Genomic DNA, 15,447 nt, shown 5'->3' on the forward strand with positions numbered 1-15,447 from the left:
ACATTTATTGAACAGTCTTTCTTCTCGTACAAGAGAAATTAATTGCCACAGTTGCAAGACTTGTTATTATAAAAAGTACGTACAGTAAGATAAGTATTGCGAAATAATACTGTAAAAGCATTGATATGGTTTCTTAGCCATACAATGGTTTAAAAGGAATAAAGCATATATACATTCATATATACATTAGGCTAAAATACTCAACTGGTGCTTCTAACTACGCCTACCCCAGTGTACCTGACCTAAGCCTAATACTTGGGAGGGGAGTTTAAGTTGGTTTTGCCAAGGTTTGCTTCAAGAATTCTCTCTAAGGGTTTAGTCAACACCATACCTCTGGAATAGAATGATGGAGGTCTGGTATCTCCTTCAGGGGGTCGATAGCCCAGTCACCCGCAAGGGTAGACTAGAAACGCCGGAGCTGGATTTCTCTGCAGGAGAAAGACAGCGTCTCTTCTCAGCGCGTCGAGGAGGAGGAGGAGGGGCAGCGTCCGCGGGCATATTGCATCTGCTGGGCTCTTTGCAGGGGACGGCTGTTCAGCTCCTAAGTTCACCACACCATCGTTCGCTAGTTAGCAGCGATAGCAGTAGCGATAGCAGCTATGGTATCATCAGCATGACAGCTAGCAACACAGCGATGGCATTGATAGCTTCAGCAGCAACATCAGCAACACAGCGTTTGCTTAAGGCAACGTTGGTAATATTTATACCTGAAAGGTGCCTTGTTTGACGTAAGTTTTTGGACATAAGACGTCAATAAAGATGTCACTAGGAAGTGATCGTCTATCAGTGCTCATTAGAGTTCTATTACTAATCAAAACACAGCAAGCGGGGATTTCCAGGTTGATGAGTTTTTATCTTGTTGAAGAACTCAGAGTGTTAATCTAGGAATCTCAGATAGTAACTTCTGCTATGTCATTGCACTAATTGGTTGCAAAGGAAGTGGCAGAGAAAGCTATTCTGAAATGTGGCTCTGTTCGTGTGAGGCCAGAGACGAGTTTCTGAATATTGCACTTGAACGGTTATGCCAATATAGGGAATAAATGGATTTATAGCCGAATAGGGGCATAAGGTCACAGTATCGATCAGGGTCCTAGATTAGAACGCTACAAGAGCTGATGGTGTCACTGAATCAATGAGTGAGGCTCTGAAAATCCTTCTCTGTTATTTAGCCTTATGCCTGTCCTTTGCAGCAACAAACATGGAAGGGATGAAAGAAATGCTCAAAATATTCTCAGCCACATTAGATCAGCCAGGGATGCATTCCAGTCTGTTGTGTTTTCCCCTTTGTACCACTCTAGACAAAGACCAGATGTTGTAAATTTGTCCTTCCTGCAGTGTAACCCAGGATTTTTTTACCTTTGCTGAACCCGTTTTTGTTGGCCATATGACTGTGCCCTTTACTCTAGCTAACTAGAGGTTTGTGCCTTCCCTTTTTAACATGGTAAAATGGTGTACACCTGACTGGCACATTTCATTTTCTTGTAAGTCCCCAGTATATAGGAACCTAAGAACTGCAAATTAAATGATACAGGTGGGTCACAGCTCTAATTGTGCCAACCACTCAGTTGCACTGTAAAACATGTCTCCAGGCTGACCACTACAGTTATAAACTACCATTTTGAGCTGACAAAATAAATCTTTTGCCAGGTCTAAGCCAGCCTTTTTAATACTTATAAGTCACCTCTAAGGTAGGCCTTAAAAGCACACAGGGCAGATCGTGTGGTATTTAAAAGTAGGACGTTTAGATTTAATGGTTTGCATGTCCTGGCAGTGAAAAACCTCATACGTCGTTTTTCACTTTTGCACGGCTGGGTCTCCCAAAGGTTAACACTGGTTTACACTATTACATTTGATACGTGAATTCAGATTGGGAATAGCAAGAGAACCGTTTGAGACTGTGTTTGCTGTCCAGATCGCAGCTGTCCAATTGCTAGTAAGCCTCAACTTGAAAGTTTTCCCCTGTGAAGGAGATCCATCTTCCAGAAAAGATTTTAAGTCCAAATTTAAAGGGCTTTACTGGGGCAGATTGGGAATAGCAAGAACAATATCTTAAGGACTCATTTCAATAGTAATTTAAAATCCAAATTAATGGTTGGGTTGGGTTTTATATTACTATTTTGGAAATTACATATCATTTTCCTGCCAAAAACCAAAAAGCTTTCCTGCCAGTTTCCAGCTTTAATTTGACGGCTCACCTGTGGTCAGACGTGTATTGCATCCAGACGGTGGGCAAATGGCTCTGGGTGTGGGTAGAGGGTCTTCATCCTTGCCAGAATGCCTGAGGGCCTTTCCTAGAACTTTCCCTGCGCTTCAGAAGATGCCTAACCTGTTACTGGCACATCTAGGCCTGCCTCCCATTTGTGTGCTCTAGTCAGACTGGCACCAAACCAAGTGGGAGGGGAGGAAATTCCCAGAAATAGTTTGGGAGTGGAACAATCATTACACTCTACCCAGGCTGGCACTAGGCATAAATGTGGAACCCACAGACTTCTCCTTAGAACACTCCTGTACCTATGAAGAACCAGAAGGACTGATGTGCTGTCTTAAGAATCTTAGGGAAGACTGGACCTGTCTGCCTTGAACCCAGAGACTCAGAATTGACTCCAAGAATCAATTGGCTGATCTGCTATTTGAGCTTCAGTGACACAACAAACTTCCAGAGGCCTCTTTCCCTGTTTCTACCAACTGACTTATTCCAATTGGTCCTGTCATGGAGCATGTTGCTGGGCCCTTGCCTGGAATTAGTGTACTTCTTCTGTCCCCAAACTGCAAAAAAATGATTTTGGAAACTTTTTGCCAAGTTTCTGCCTGGAGAACCGATTGAGACTGTTTGCTGTCCAAACCGGAGCTGTTGAATTGCTGGTAAGCCTCAACTTGAAAGTTTTCCCCTGTGAAGGAGATCCATCTTCCAGAAAAGATTTTAAGTCCAAATTTAAAGGGCTTTACTGGGACAGATGCTTGGCAGCATGTGATCGATGTCAAGGCCTTTCCTGGACTTTGGACTTCGCACTTCGCTTGCTTTGAACTTTTGTGCTTTTGTGATAACCACACCAGGACCCTGCTCTTCAGCAGCCCGCTATTATCGAGCCTCAATTCGGGTACAGTATTTCCTTTGACAACCATTATTTCACCAGAAAAGCATGCTAGTCAGAAAGTAAACTTTCCACCGGGACCAATCTGGTCCACGTATCTGATCAGAGATTGTGATTGGACTTAGCTTTTGACTTTTACCTGGCCTAGCACAGTTGGCGTTTTGTGCTTTTTGGCTCTACTTTACTTCAAGCTTTACAAATTCATACCTCTGGTTCTAATTCTTGAATTCTTTTGTCATTGTTCTGTTATTTTATTTATTAAAATATTTTTCTAAATTGGTTTGGGATTTGTGATGTGTTGAGTTTTCACTTTAACTGTTTAAGTGCTGCATAAACACTTTATACATTACTTCTAAGTTAAGCTTGACTGCTTTGTGCCTAGCTATAAAAGGGTTAAGTACAAATGTATTTAGTGACTAAAGTGATTCACCCTTACAACAATTGTGATTATTATTTGAAGTGGGTTATCACCCCTTCAACTAATACTCAAATGTCTTACACCAGCTATATGCAATTCAGTCTAAGTCTTGCCCCATTATAAACATTGCCAGGTCAAGTCTCCTCCACTTGGGAACACAATCCAGACTGGCTTGGACTGTGTAGGCCTCTACAGTGAGGTATACATTGAGAGTTGTGGCCCTGTGAGCATCGGAGCCACGTCTTAGCATACCATTCTCTTTCCTTCCATCTTTGTTGTTGCTGTTTTTGTAAAGTCTGTCAGATTCCTCTGATTTCTAAGTTGAAGCATTAAGTTTGTCTCTTTATCCTGGAGGATTTGACTCTGCAATATGGACAATCCCTTCCAGAAGTCAAAATTCCAGATATAAATGCCCCCAGAATTGTGTCCCCAAAAGAAGTTGCCATCAAGGAGGAAATAGCTCTTGACACAACAACAACAAAAAATCTTCTGGAACATCTAGGAAGGTCTTGATGGAGAACAGGAGTGTGCAGCAGAGATGGAGAGATGAAATGCTTGAACAGACCAGAACTAGAAGACTAGCTCATGGGAAAACTAACTGAGGCAACAGCTAAGTAATAAGAAGAGCAGGAGACAGATGAAGGGGAGGAAAAAGGGGAGAGTAACATGGAATGAGAAACACGGAACGAGAAACACCCAGACATGTTTGCAAAGTCTTTAACTGTCTGGGATGCAATGCAAACTTCAAAGACGGGCACCACAGTAACTATGCCCCGCAGGCCAACAGACTGTTAAGCTGTCAGAATGCCTTACGTTCTGTCCACTGCCTGGGTGTGGGCCTCAGTACACCCGCAATCATGCTGATGTGGCAAGCTGCAGCTCCAAAAACTGCACGTGTAGGCCCAGCCGCTCCATTGTCTGGTACCCTGCTACCCTTGACCTGGAGCAGTGGAATTCATAACAATATACCTCATTCCCAGGGTGCCAGACTTAGTGGGTTTGTTCTGAAAAAACCTGTGGATCATTATTGGAGCATAGACAGCTGAGGCAGGCTCCCACGATTAGTCATTAATAGAGTAACTCTTCTACCTGAACAAACAGAGTAACCTGCCATCAAATATACGATAGCTGAAATCTTATATTCTCACTGTCCTCTCACATTAATATGCCCTATAGAATAATTAGGCTACACAAACATATGTCTGTGCGAGGTTTCTTTCACCTCAACTTGAGCTGTCCTGAATGTGGCTCCAAGGAAGAGAGTTTGGGCCTCAGCCCATCTGCAATCATGTTGGTGTAACTAGTCCCTGCTCTAAGCACCACACAGGTAAGCATTGTTGCTCCATTGCCGGTACCATGCTTCCCACAGTGCAGAAATGTGGATTTGTTTACAGTTATTTCTAATTACTGCAATTAGCACACATTCATCTTGATGGAGCTGAAATTGAGGTAGGCTTAGGACCTCAAAGCTTATATTTTCCATCAGATTATTGATTGCATACTTTCAGACCGAGTTATATTTTGTTTGTGTACAGATTAATCTGGATGTGGACTGTAGGGAATCTCAGGGCTTGTAAACAGAATTTGAAGGTCTCTGATGAGAGGCTGTAGAGTTGGGATCATCTATAGGTGTCCTGCCATTGCAGCCCCTTTGTGAGGAGAGGATGTCAAGTAGGCTTGGTGGTCTTGAAGGCTATGGAGAGATTTTGTTCTCCTTATTAAACTTGAGTGTAAATAATCCAGACAAGGAGTCTTGACTGAGGGCGCTACTTTGGATCGTATCATGAAGTTAATTCTAGACTGCCTTCCAATAATCTTCCCCAGAAATTGCCTTCATGGAGTGGGGCATGAGTGAGGTGTGGCATCTACTGTCAACTTGAGGGTTTCAAACCTCAGTTTTGGTTCACATGTGTAATGTAATGTAATGTAATGGACATTTCTACCGCGCTACTTCCACTCCAAGGAGTATCTTGGCGCTTACACAACTCGGATGGAGAGTTGGAAAAGGAAAAGGATGTCCTGATCTCTGCACACACGTTACACCAGAGTCCTGCACACGGCGTCAGGCAAAGAGAAAATCCAGGTTTTCAATGCCTTCCTGAAGGAAGCTTCTTGAGAAAGAGACCGCAGGGAAAGGGGAAGTTTATTCCAGGCCTTAGTTCCCAGTACAAAGATGGATTTGCCACCCTTAGTGGTCTGTTTGAAATGGGGTGTAGAGAGTAGGTTCTGGCATGCGGATCTCAAACAGCGCGCTGGATAGTATCTTTTAAACCCCCTTCGTAGGTAGGTTGGTCCGCGTTGGTGGAATGCCCTGAAAGTGATTAGGAGAAGTTTGAATAGGATTCTCTTCCCTATTGGCAGCCAGTGTAGAGTGTTTAAGGCTGCTGAGGCTGACGATCTACGGGGCAAACGCAGTACAAGGAGGGCTGCCGCGTTTTGGACCATCTGCAATTTGTGGAGAATGATCTTATTTGCTCCAACATAAAGTCCATTGCAGTAGTCTAGCCTAGAATTAATTAAGGCTACTGCGACTGTTTTCCTTGCCGAGAGAGGGAGAAGATCAAAGAACTTCCTGAGTGCTTTAATGATTTGGAAGCACATGCCTGCTACTGCTACAGCCTGGGGTTTGAAGGATAAGTTGTTATCAAATTTTATGCCCAGGTTACGGGCAGATGCAATTGTGTTGGGTGGCACTTCAGCATCTAATGGCCAGCATGCTATAGGGGAAAAGGGATTATTTGTCCCTACAGGTAAAATTTCCGTTTTACCGGCGTTGCACTTTAAATGGTTGTTGTTCATCCATTTAAATGTTGCTGCAAGACAGTCCCTAAGGTCTTCCTCGGCACCTGGCCGTTCCTTGTCCAGCACCAAAATCAGTTGGGTGTCGTCAGCGTATGAGATAGAACTGATCCTGAATGACGCGATCAGGTTCATCAGAGGTGCCATATATAGATTAAAAAGGACAGGGCTCAAACTGGAGCCCTGTGGCACCCCTGAGCTGACGTTTTTAGCCTCAGATTGATATGGGCCTAGAACTGTTATTTGGCGTCTGTCAGTAAGGAAGTTCCTACACCAGGCCAACACCTGTCCTCCTACCCCTGCGGCAGCCAACCGGTCTAATAAGATGTTATGGGACACGGTATCAAAGACTGCCGACAGGTCAAGTAGGATTAGGACAGCCTGTTTTCCTTGGTCCATTGCTGTTCTTAAAGTTTCAGCTGTGTATAATAGGGCTGATTCGGTAGAATGTTCTGACCGAAATCCTGACTGATTGGGGTGGAGAACATCATTCTTCTCCAAAAAGTTAGTCAGTTGACTATTGACAAACTTTTCAGTCAGCTTAAATAGAATGGGCAACAAGGAGATGGGGCGTAGGTTGGAAAGGGTAGTAGGATCGGCAAGGGCCTTTTTTTGGAGTGGCTTAACAGCTGCCAATTTCCAATCGTTAGGGATGCTTGCTGTTGCTAGAGAGGAATTGATGATATTGTTAATCATAGGATTAGCCATCTCTATTAAGTGATGCAATACCGGAGGGGGACAGGGATCGAAAGGGGAACCCGATTTGCTGGCTAGAATAGCTTTAGCAGTTTCTTCTAAAGACACTGGGGTAAACTCATCAAGACGGAGGGAGGAAGTTGTCTTCACTATCTCTTCATCATCCATTATTATACTGTTGGGTGTCAGGACCTCAGGCTGTCACAGGTGGCTTATGTCAAAGAAATCAATCATTGTTCTTGATAGCTTGGGCTGGCAATGTGTATAGTAGGCATAATAGGATGTTGGCATGGACAGTCCAGTCTACATGTTGTAGTAGGACGCAGGTGAAGCTTGTCATAGAGATGCATAGAAGGTCCAGCGTTGTGGTAAGCAGAATGAAGAGCAGATAATTGTCAAAAGAGGACATCCTTCCTCATGGTGTTTCATATTAATCTCCTAGGAGATAGAAGGTTTCTAAGAGGATGTTGTTAACGTATCTGGTTGAAGCTGCTTTGACAAAGTTGAACATCTCATTGTTGGAGAATGAGTTTGTGCTGGGTGGACAGCCGATACAGTGAAATGTGGAAACCGCCAGGAAAGCAGGTGGAAGAAGTTGAATGTTTGTGGCTGCTAAATATGCATGGCCATATAATCAGTTGACAACTTCAACAACATCTCCTATTGAGTTTATTCTGCTATATACTGATGGTTTTGGGACCAGAACATCCAGTAGTGGCTGGTATGAGCCTTTCTGTAGAGAGAACGTGTAAGGACGTGATCAACATAAATGCACAGCATGGGTAAAGCAACTCCAGGGACAGGTTGACCTCTGGTTACTACTATAGAATCTACTAACTGAACTATTTATTAATATGCACGTGGTAGTGATGAAGAAACGTCACCACACATTGCTATCTCACACCATGTGAGCGACCCTCATCTATCTGTTGCGTGACAAGGTACCTGTTATTTTTAGTTTAACATTTTCAAATGTTTTCTGTAGATCGACTTGAAGAACGCAGATCCAGAAAGAGTTGAGAAACAAATTGAAAAGGTGTTTGACATTCCACGAGAGGAGTGTATTCGGGTAAGATGTTTACAAAAACTGTTTTTCATAATTTATTTAAAGAATGTTGTAGGTGTTTTGCAAGTTGTTTATTTAAGGTGTAACCTTAATATGTATTGAATAGGTCGGTCTTAATTATGTGAATAAAGTGAAGCTCTGTTTACAGAGGTTTTTCTTGAGTTTTGGCAACAACACAGCATATCAGGCTGAAGCAAGGTGAAAGCTGATTGAACTTATGGAAATGTCATTATTTAGAGTGCACATCCGGTCCAGTGGGCGAGAATGGGCACACACTAGCAACCGCAGCATTGTCGTAGAATGCTGATGACAAGTGCGAAAACAAACTTAAACTCGTGTCTGTATTGTAATAATATACCTCTTATAATGTCGTGTTAAAATCTGCATCTAAAGGCATGAATTAATTAAACATTTGAATCAAGCAAGGCTACTGTTTTGTATTAGTTTGAGGCTTCCTGGATATGCTTGCTAAATTTCTAGTAAGCCTTCGGGTTGTGCCTTGCACATTTCATATAAACGTAAACTCACTTTCAAACCTGGCAAGTAGTATTTTGCCAGGTTTTTGTGAGAACAGTGAGGCTAAGAGGCATGTGAAAATCTTCTCACGGCTGTTCTTCACTTCTTCGGGGAAGTCTTTCCACATGCATACTAGATATGGTTTTGCTGATAGTAGAAAGTTTCTGTCACGTGATTATATTTGATTGACTTGTATTAAGAGAATATATATATCATGCATTTTAGGTTTTGGCACCAACTGACCATTTGATAGTGATAGCCCTCGTCAGTTGAAATGGCAATTGTCATTCCATCATTTGCTGTCCTAATTTACAATGTTTGCTACTTGGACATGAGGCTTCCCAACGCGCTGTGATTTTTATTTTTAACACCAGAGTGATATTTTGTTTGACAACAAGGGATGAAGTACGTGAGGCAGTGAAAATGATTGTTTTATTATTAGACAGCAAAAGATTATTTAGAAAGTGTAGGAAGGTGGAATCGGACTTAATGGTTACCCCCATTTTTTCCTGGTGTTTTGCTGGTTCTCGACTTAGTTTGACTGGGCTCCTGCTAATCATGACCCCAGTCTATCTGCTTTCTCCCTAAATTGGTTGACCATGTACTTTAGGTACACTCCAAATTGGATTCTGGGAAACCCTTATGAGTCCCTAGTATATGGTATACTATATACCCAGGGCATAGTTACCCCAGACGCCTCCCGGGGGCTGCAGCATGTATTATGCCACCCCCGAGAGGCAACTAAAATTCACACCACAGGTCTGCTACTGCAACCTGCGTAAGGTGGTGCATGCACCCCTTATTTAGATATAGGTTCACTATATCTACCTTATCACTGCACATATAAACCTATCAGTCACCCCTATGGCAGGCGTTATCAATCCTGAAGGCAGGGTGCTGGGTTTTATGTTAGAGGGTGCCCATGCATGAGCAGAGCCCCTCTGCAGCCTTTCGGAATCTATTCTCCAGGGATGTTCTGTGATGCAGCCATACCATATACTCTTAAGTGCATTATAACCTCGCGGTAAATGCTAACTTTAAAACGGCTGCACAGAAACCTGTTGTGTTTGGTGTCAAACACCTTGGAATTGGAGGTATGATTCCCCCTCCTAGAGGCAGAAATATGACCACACCCGGTACCAGCTTTCTCGACCCTGGCATCACAAGATGGATGTTGCCAGCCACAGACACGAGTCTGCCCTCCTGCTGCTGGATGAAACTCCGGCAGGGGAGGCTGGACAATAGGTTTCCTGTCACAGGGAGGTGTGACCACCTCCCAGACAGGCTTTAGTGTATTTGGACTGGGTGGGTGCACTCTGCGAGTGCTTTGATGTCTGCACTGGGGGCATATTTGGTATTCCTGTGCATTGTCCAGCTCAAACCGGTTGCAGGAGCCATTTACTCCTGCTGTGGCACACAACTGTACGAAGGACATGAGGTGTAGCCACCCCTCTGTCCTGACCCTCCCATAGTTGGGTACTCAGAGTTTTTCCCACCCCTTCCTTGGGTATAAAGTAGGAACCCTGGCTACAGGACTTTAGACTTACCTGGACGAGGCTCTGCTACAGAAACCAAGTACTTAGACTATCTACACTGCGTTGGATGACTGAAGAATCTCCCTTGGAGTAAAGGAGTTACTCCCCTGCTAAGTAGGCACCGAAGACTCATGTGACCGGTTTGTAACTCCGAAACTCCCGAGGACTCCGAAGACTTTTGCAATACAGGAGGTGGGTTTGCAAGTGTCCCCGAGGTCAACTAGTGTGCTCAGCAAACCTGAGACCCGAATCGCTCGTGGGGACCGTGCAACCCGAACCCCTGGGCACTGTGTCCATTTGCAGAAACATCTGCTTTCTGGCGACCCCTGAAGCTGTGCTTTGGGCTACTTGTAGTCCAGACCCCGACTAGTGATTCCACTGAGGATTACCGGCCTACACTCCACAAGTTTTCCCTGGGCGGGTTTTTTATGATTCCTCTTGAGGTCCCTTCGCGATCCCTGGTCCGTTGACCTGTGGATCCCTGTGAAGGCAACTTTAACTTTCAGTGGGTTACCTGGTTTCTCTAGACGTGCCCAGACTCTCCATTGCTTGGGGAGCTCCCAGGACCTTGCTGGTCCTCACCAAAGCATCTTTTCTCGGACCGTGTGGGTTGCAGTTGCCAAGGCTTGTTTGTGTTCAATCTGGACACTGACCCCCCCAGCACTCAACATCCTTCGTAGTAAATCTCGCCTGCGTACTTTGGTCGTCCTTGACATCGACTGGTCCCCATGGCTGCAGAGTCAAGCTTCACCTCTTCTCACCTGAAGCATCCGACATCGTTGGGCATTCGTCTACCGAGCCCCTGGTCTCTGGCAAGTGACCCAGACACTCTCTCCTCTGCTTTCAGGGTCTTCTGAGCTTCGATCCAGGCTTAGATCACACCGGACACTTTTCCTCTTCACAGCAGCAGCACTTTCAAGCATCACGCCATTGGAACAACGAAGATTCCCAACACCATTTGACACCTGTGCACCCGGCTTCCCTGGGTTAGGTAACACAAGTACTCGGGTGCTCACATGGGTGCTGGCCTTGTACGGAACTCGCGCCTGTGTTCTCAAACTGTACGCGTCCCCCGTGGGTCCCCTGTGTCACTACTTTGGGTGGTTCCTTCGGGTCCCAGCAATTCTACGTGCTCTAGGCACTGTGTCTAGTCGTTGTTATACCACTTTCTTAGTATATGGTTTGGTCTCCCCCTGGGGTTCACTGTGTATTGTGCTATTTACTATTGTTCTAGTAATTTAATATTGTGTGCTTTTTTCTCTAATATCATAAAGAGGTTAGTAGGGAGTGTTTAGTAATAAATACATATATTTTATATATATACTTTGTGTGGTTCTCCTTTCATTTGGTCATTCATGAGGTTATAGTCTGCTAAAACAAGCTGCTTTACATTCCATCGAAGTCTTAGCCTGAAAGCTGCTCTCTACAGCTACCACTAGGATAGCTTTCTTTAAAGCTTGTCTTTAACCTAATCATCAATAAGGGTTGTTTGGAATGGTACAAGGTGCCCACTATAACTAGTGGTCAGCATATACCAGGCCAACTTCTCACAGAAGGTGAAGCTTAATGTAGGAAATCTTGTCTTCCAAACTGAATAATTGGGGGATAAATTCCAAAATTAACAAGTGGAACCCTTTAGGCGACTCTTAGTCTATTCTGCGTGAGCAAGCCTCCTGTAATGCAATGCTAGAGGCTCTGTGACTATTGGTAATGCTTTGTTCCTTTTAAGCACTCAGTAAATACCTCAATATCCACTGTGAATAGATCAGATTGACGCATGCTATTGTACAACCACCTTCCTATCTCCTTGCTGGTACGATCATAACAAGCACACACTGCCGTAGACACATCAAGAATAGGCAACAATGGGGCCAGATGCACTAAGCTTTTCTGTATTCACAAATAGGCCAATTTGCAGAATCTTCTCGTTTGCGACCGCAAAAAATCATTTTACGTACGAAACCAAAACTGCGAATAAGAAACCTGTTGCAGGTTCCCAATTTGTGAATGCGACCAAATACCGATTAAGTATTTTTTAAGGGTTTCCCTTCTAAATACTGCATTGGAAGAGTACGTGTTGATGTTTTGCACCCGAATTCCGGTTGCAAGACATAAGTACTTTGCCAACTACAAGCAGGTAGTGGTAACCCATTTGTAAACTGGAAAGGGTCCCATAGAGACCACTTCCCTTTTGTGAATGTAGAATAAAAGTTTCTTTAAGAAGAGGCAATGGATCACAAGCCCACTGAGTCTTATTAAACAAAGAAACAAAAAAAGTAACTTTTCTTTTTAAACACAGTCCAGTTTCCTTACAGGGAAACAAGCTGCATTTAAAAACAGAGATTGTTTTTATTAAAAAGCAATCACAGACAGGGACAATTCTAATGATGGTGGCAATTCTTAGGGGCTCGCTAATTGCAATCGATCTCATTATTATACATGAGGTAGGACGATTTGCGACCTACTGGGAATCACTATTTTAAAAAGAAAACTTCCATACATCTAGAATAGCAGTTCAGAAAAAAATTGCTAGTTTGAAATTGCTATTCTAAAGGTACGTATATCTCTCCCTAAGAGGCCTATTATCCTGCAGTATGTTGTATTCCCTCCATATTCCGCTTTGCCCCCTCTATTGATCTGGTTTAAATAATTCTCCCATGCCATTGGGCTCCGATAACAAGGGTCCTATTCTGCTACTGAGCTACCTTGGGTAAGGTCTGAGAGTATTTTTCTTTAGTTCAAAAATAAAGGCTCCGGAAGAATCGTGGTGATAAAATGATGTAGCTGCTAGCTGACTGGACCCTCGGGGTTGCAATAAAAAAAAACTATATCCCCCCCCCCCCCGTCATCTGTCATTTCAGATGCGCCATGTGAGTTGGGCCCAATATAAAAGAGATAGTCTGTGGGAATGTTTACAATACACCAGATGGTATCTGTAGAATTGACCATAATACAACATAATTGGAAACCTAATGTGTACACAGCAATGCAGATAATAGCTCTGTACGTGGATACAACACTGGATGTTGTTTCCAGAACTGCGCACATTCTCCAGATGCTATAGATACACTATAAAGCATATGTACTGCCTATTGCACTTCCTCACACCTCAAATAAAGGTATCTTATAGTTTTAAGTGGCCATCTCCCAGTCTTTATCCAGTCTAAGTTCATCTGAAAGTAGAGCCCCAGATGCCAAATGATTTGGAAAGCACGTACTGCTATTGTGTGTGCTGTGGTCCATGTGATGCTTACTTATATGTAGACAGACAACGTCCACATTGAAAAGGTAGCAGTGAAAGCAAATGTCTAAACTTTCAGAACTTGTTCCAATGATTATATAAGTTCTGTTCTGGTGCAACAGACCTACCCAAACCCCAAGGTAATGTTCTTGGAACAGCAAACCACATGTTCAGGTGGGAAAAAGGCTTTCCCGCTGTTATTCAGGACACCCTCAAATGTCTATTTCCAACTGCTCATACTGGTGCCTCATCAACAGATCGTTGTCCATCATACTCTTGTAGCTTGATAAGAGACCAACCTCTCAGATTGAGAGTGGCTTTTCAGAGTCAGAGATTCAAGGTATCACTCTCCTCCGTCCTCATTCAGCCAGACAGTATTTCCTTTAAAGTAGGCAATATTCTTTGTCTTTTCCGATTCAAGCTGCACTATGATTTGAGAGTAGTAATGTTATATAAGGCTAACCCAGCAGTGAATGCCTGAATTTCCTACACTAATCATTATTTCCTGCATACTCACCTCCTTTCTTTCTCAACAATATGAACCAGTTCTTGATTCTCACAGCTAACTAGTGATCAAAGTAATCGCTCAAGGCTTTGTTTACCGTTTTTGCAAGATTACTGAAGGAATCCTTGTCTAAGTTTTGCTTTCTATCCCTCCTAGTCCAACCCAAAGCTAACCACAACTAGCCCTTCTGAGATCAAAGCAAGACACATCCGTTGACAGCACCCTCTGCCTTTTCAGTTCCAGAGAGTAAGTCTTCTGACAGTCTGTAGGAGACCTGAGCCTCAAATTAGGACACTTTGTTGCTTCCTTTTGACTCCAGATTTCTAGAACAGGAGGCAAGTTGCCACTTTGCGGACGCTGTACTTTAAAGAGTGTCACAGTCATTTTGAACATGCAGTTCTTTGGACTGGATCAGAACAAGCAACTCTTGCCCTGTGGCTGCCAGGAGCAGATGCAGCCCAGGAGGCCTTTTGTTCTGAGAGAGCCTCAGAGCAGCTGCAAATTTACTCCTTTCCTGGGATGGGAGAAAATGTGATAGAGATATGAAGACATGAATTGTACACTCTTATAAAAGTAGATGTTGTACAGAATTTAAAAAAATACATTTTTACCTAATTGTTGTTGTCCCTACTAGTTATATATGTCTTGAGAATGGAGTTCATATCTTTTTGTTAGCCATAGTTCGCTTTAAATGTCCTTTAAAAACTATACAAATGTACCAATGTGTAAAGTGTTGCAGCCTTAATTGTACCATATCACTTAGGCTTATGTTAGCCTTTAAGCATTCCCATATGTGCCACCTAAATGAACAAAATTCAAGAAATATGTAGTTAGGCCTTATTTTTACAAGCCATAATGGCTGCTACCCAAACTACATTTGGCCTTAGCCTATGCCAAATGCAGCATTTTCTTATTGCAAAAACAGGCCAGATTATAATTCCGCTTTCGCCTGCCACTCCGGTTGCACCAAGCTCCAGGTGGACTTCAACGCCCAGCCTGCCTGTCATTGCGGCGCCCAGCTGCTTGTGTCATCAGTAAGCGCCAGGAGGCACTTTAAATCCGGCTGCGGGTTCCCGCAGTGAGGGACCCGCTTTCACCTGCCATTCGGGTTGCATCAAGCTCCAAGGTCCAGTGGGACTTCAACACCCAGCCTGCCTGTCATCACAGCGCCCTGCTGCTTTTGTCATCAGTAAGTGCCAGGAGGCGCTTTAAATCCGTCCGCGGGCTACCGCAGTGCGGGCGTGCCCAGGCCAAGGGCGGGCCCATCTGTGCCCCTCCGTGCCTGTAAGAGACAGGGCAGGGCCACCCCCCTGACATTTTCCCTCCAACTGCCATCCCAGACTTTTAAGGTACTCTCTTCCACGCTATTTGTAATGGATCTATATTAATACTTATTCTGTTAACCATTCTGGCTGCTGGCCAAAGCAGTATCAAGTATCAATCCAGCCTACTGACGCATGCCCTGGTCGTATGTAGAAACATTCAGTCTCTGTCACCTATATTCCACCACTGACATTTTAACTCAACACTGCTATTGTCCAACAACTTCGAACCGATCCAATGGGGAAAAGAAAAGCAG

General features: G+C 43.8%; 1 protein-coding gene across 3 annotated transcripts in view; it reads left to right on the forward strand.

Moving 5' to 3' along the window:
- GUF1 (GTP binding elongation factor GUF1) overlaps positions 1-15,447 on the forward strand; it is a 270,588-nt gene that overhangs the window by 47,338 nt on the left and 207,803 nt on the right. For all 3 annotated transcript variants that reach the window (XM_086962692.1, XM_086962693.1, XM_086962694.1), the window contains exon 7: positions 7,991-8,074. In XM_086962692.1, the coding sequence (XP_086818818.1) occupies positions 7,991-8,074 (84 nt within the window). The remainder of the gene's footprint in view (positions 1-7,990; positions 8,075-15,447) is intronic.

This window comes from Lissotriton vulgaris, chromosome 3_1, assembly GCF_964263255.1.
Source record: "Lissotriton vulgaris chromosome 3_1, aLisVul1.2, whole genome shotgun sequence".
In the NCBI taxonomy this organism is placed as follows: Eukaryota; Metazoa; Chordata; class Amphibia; order Caudata; family Salamandridae; genus Lissotriton; species Lissotriton vulgaris.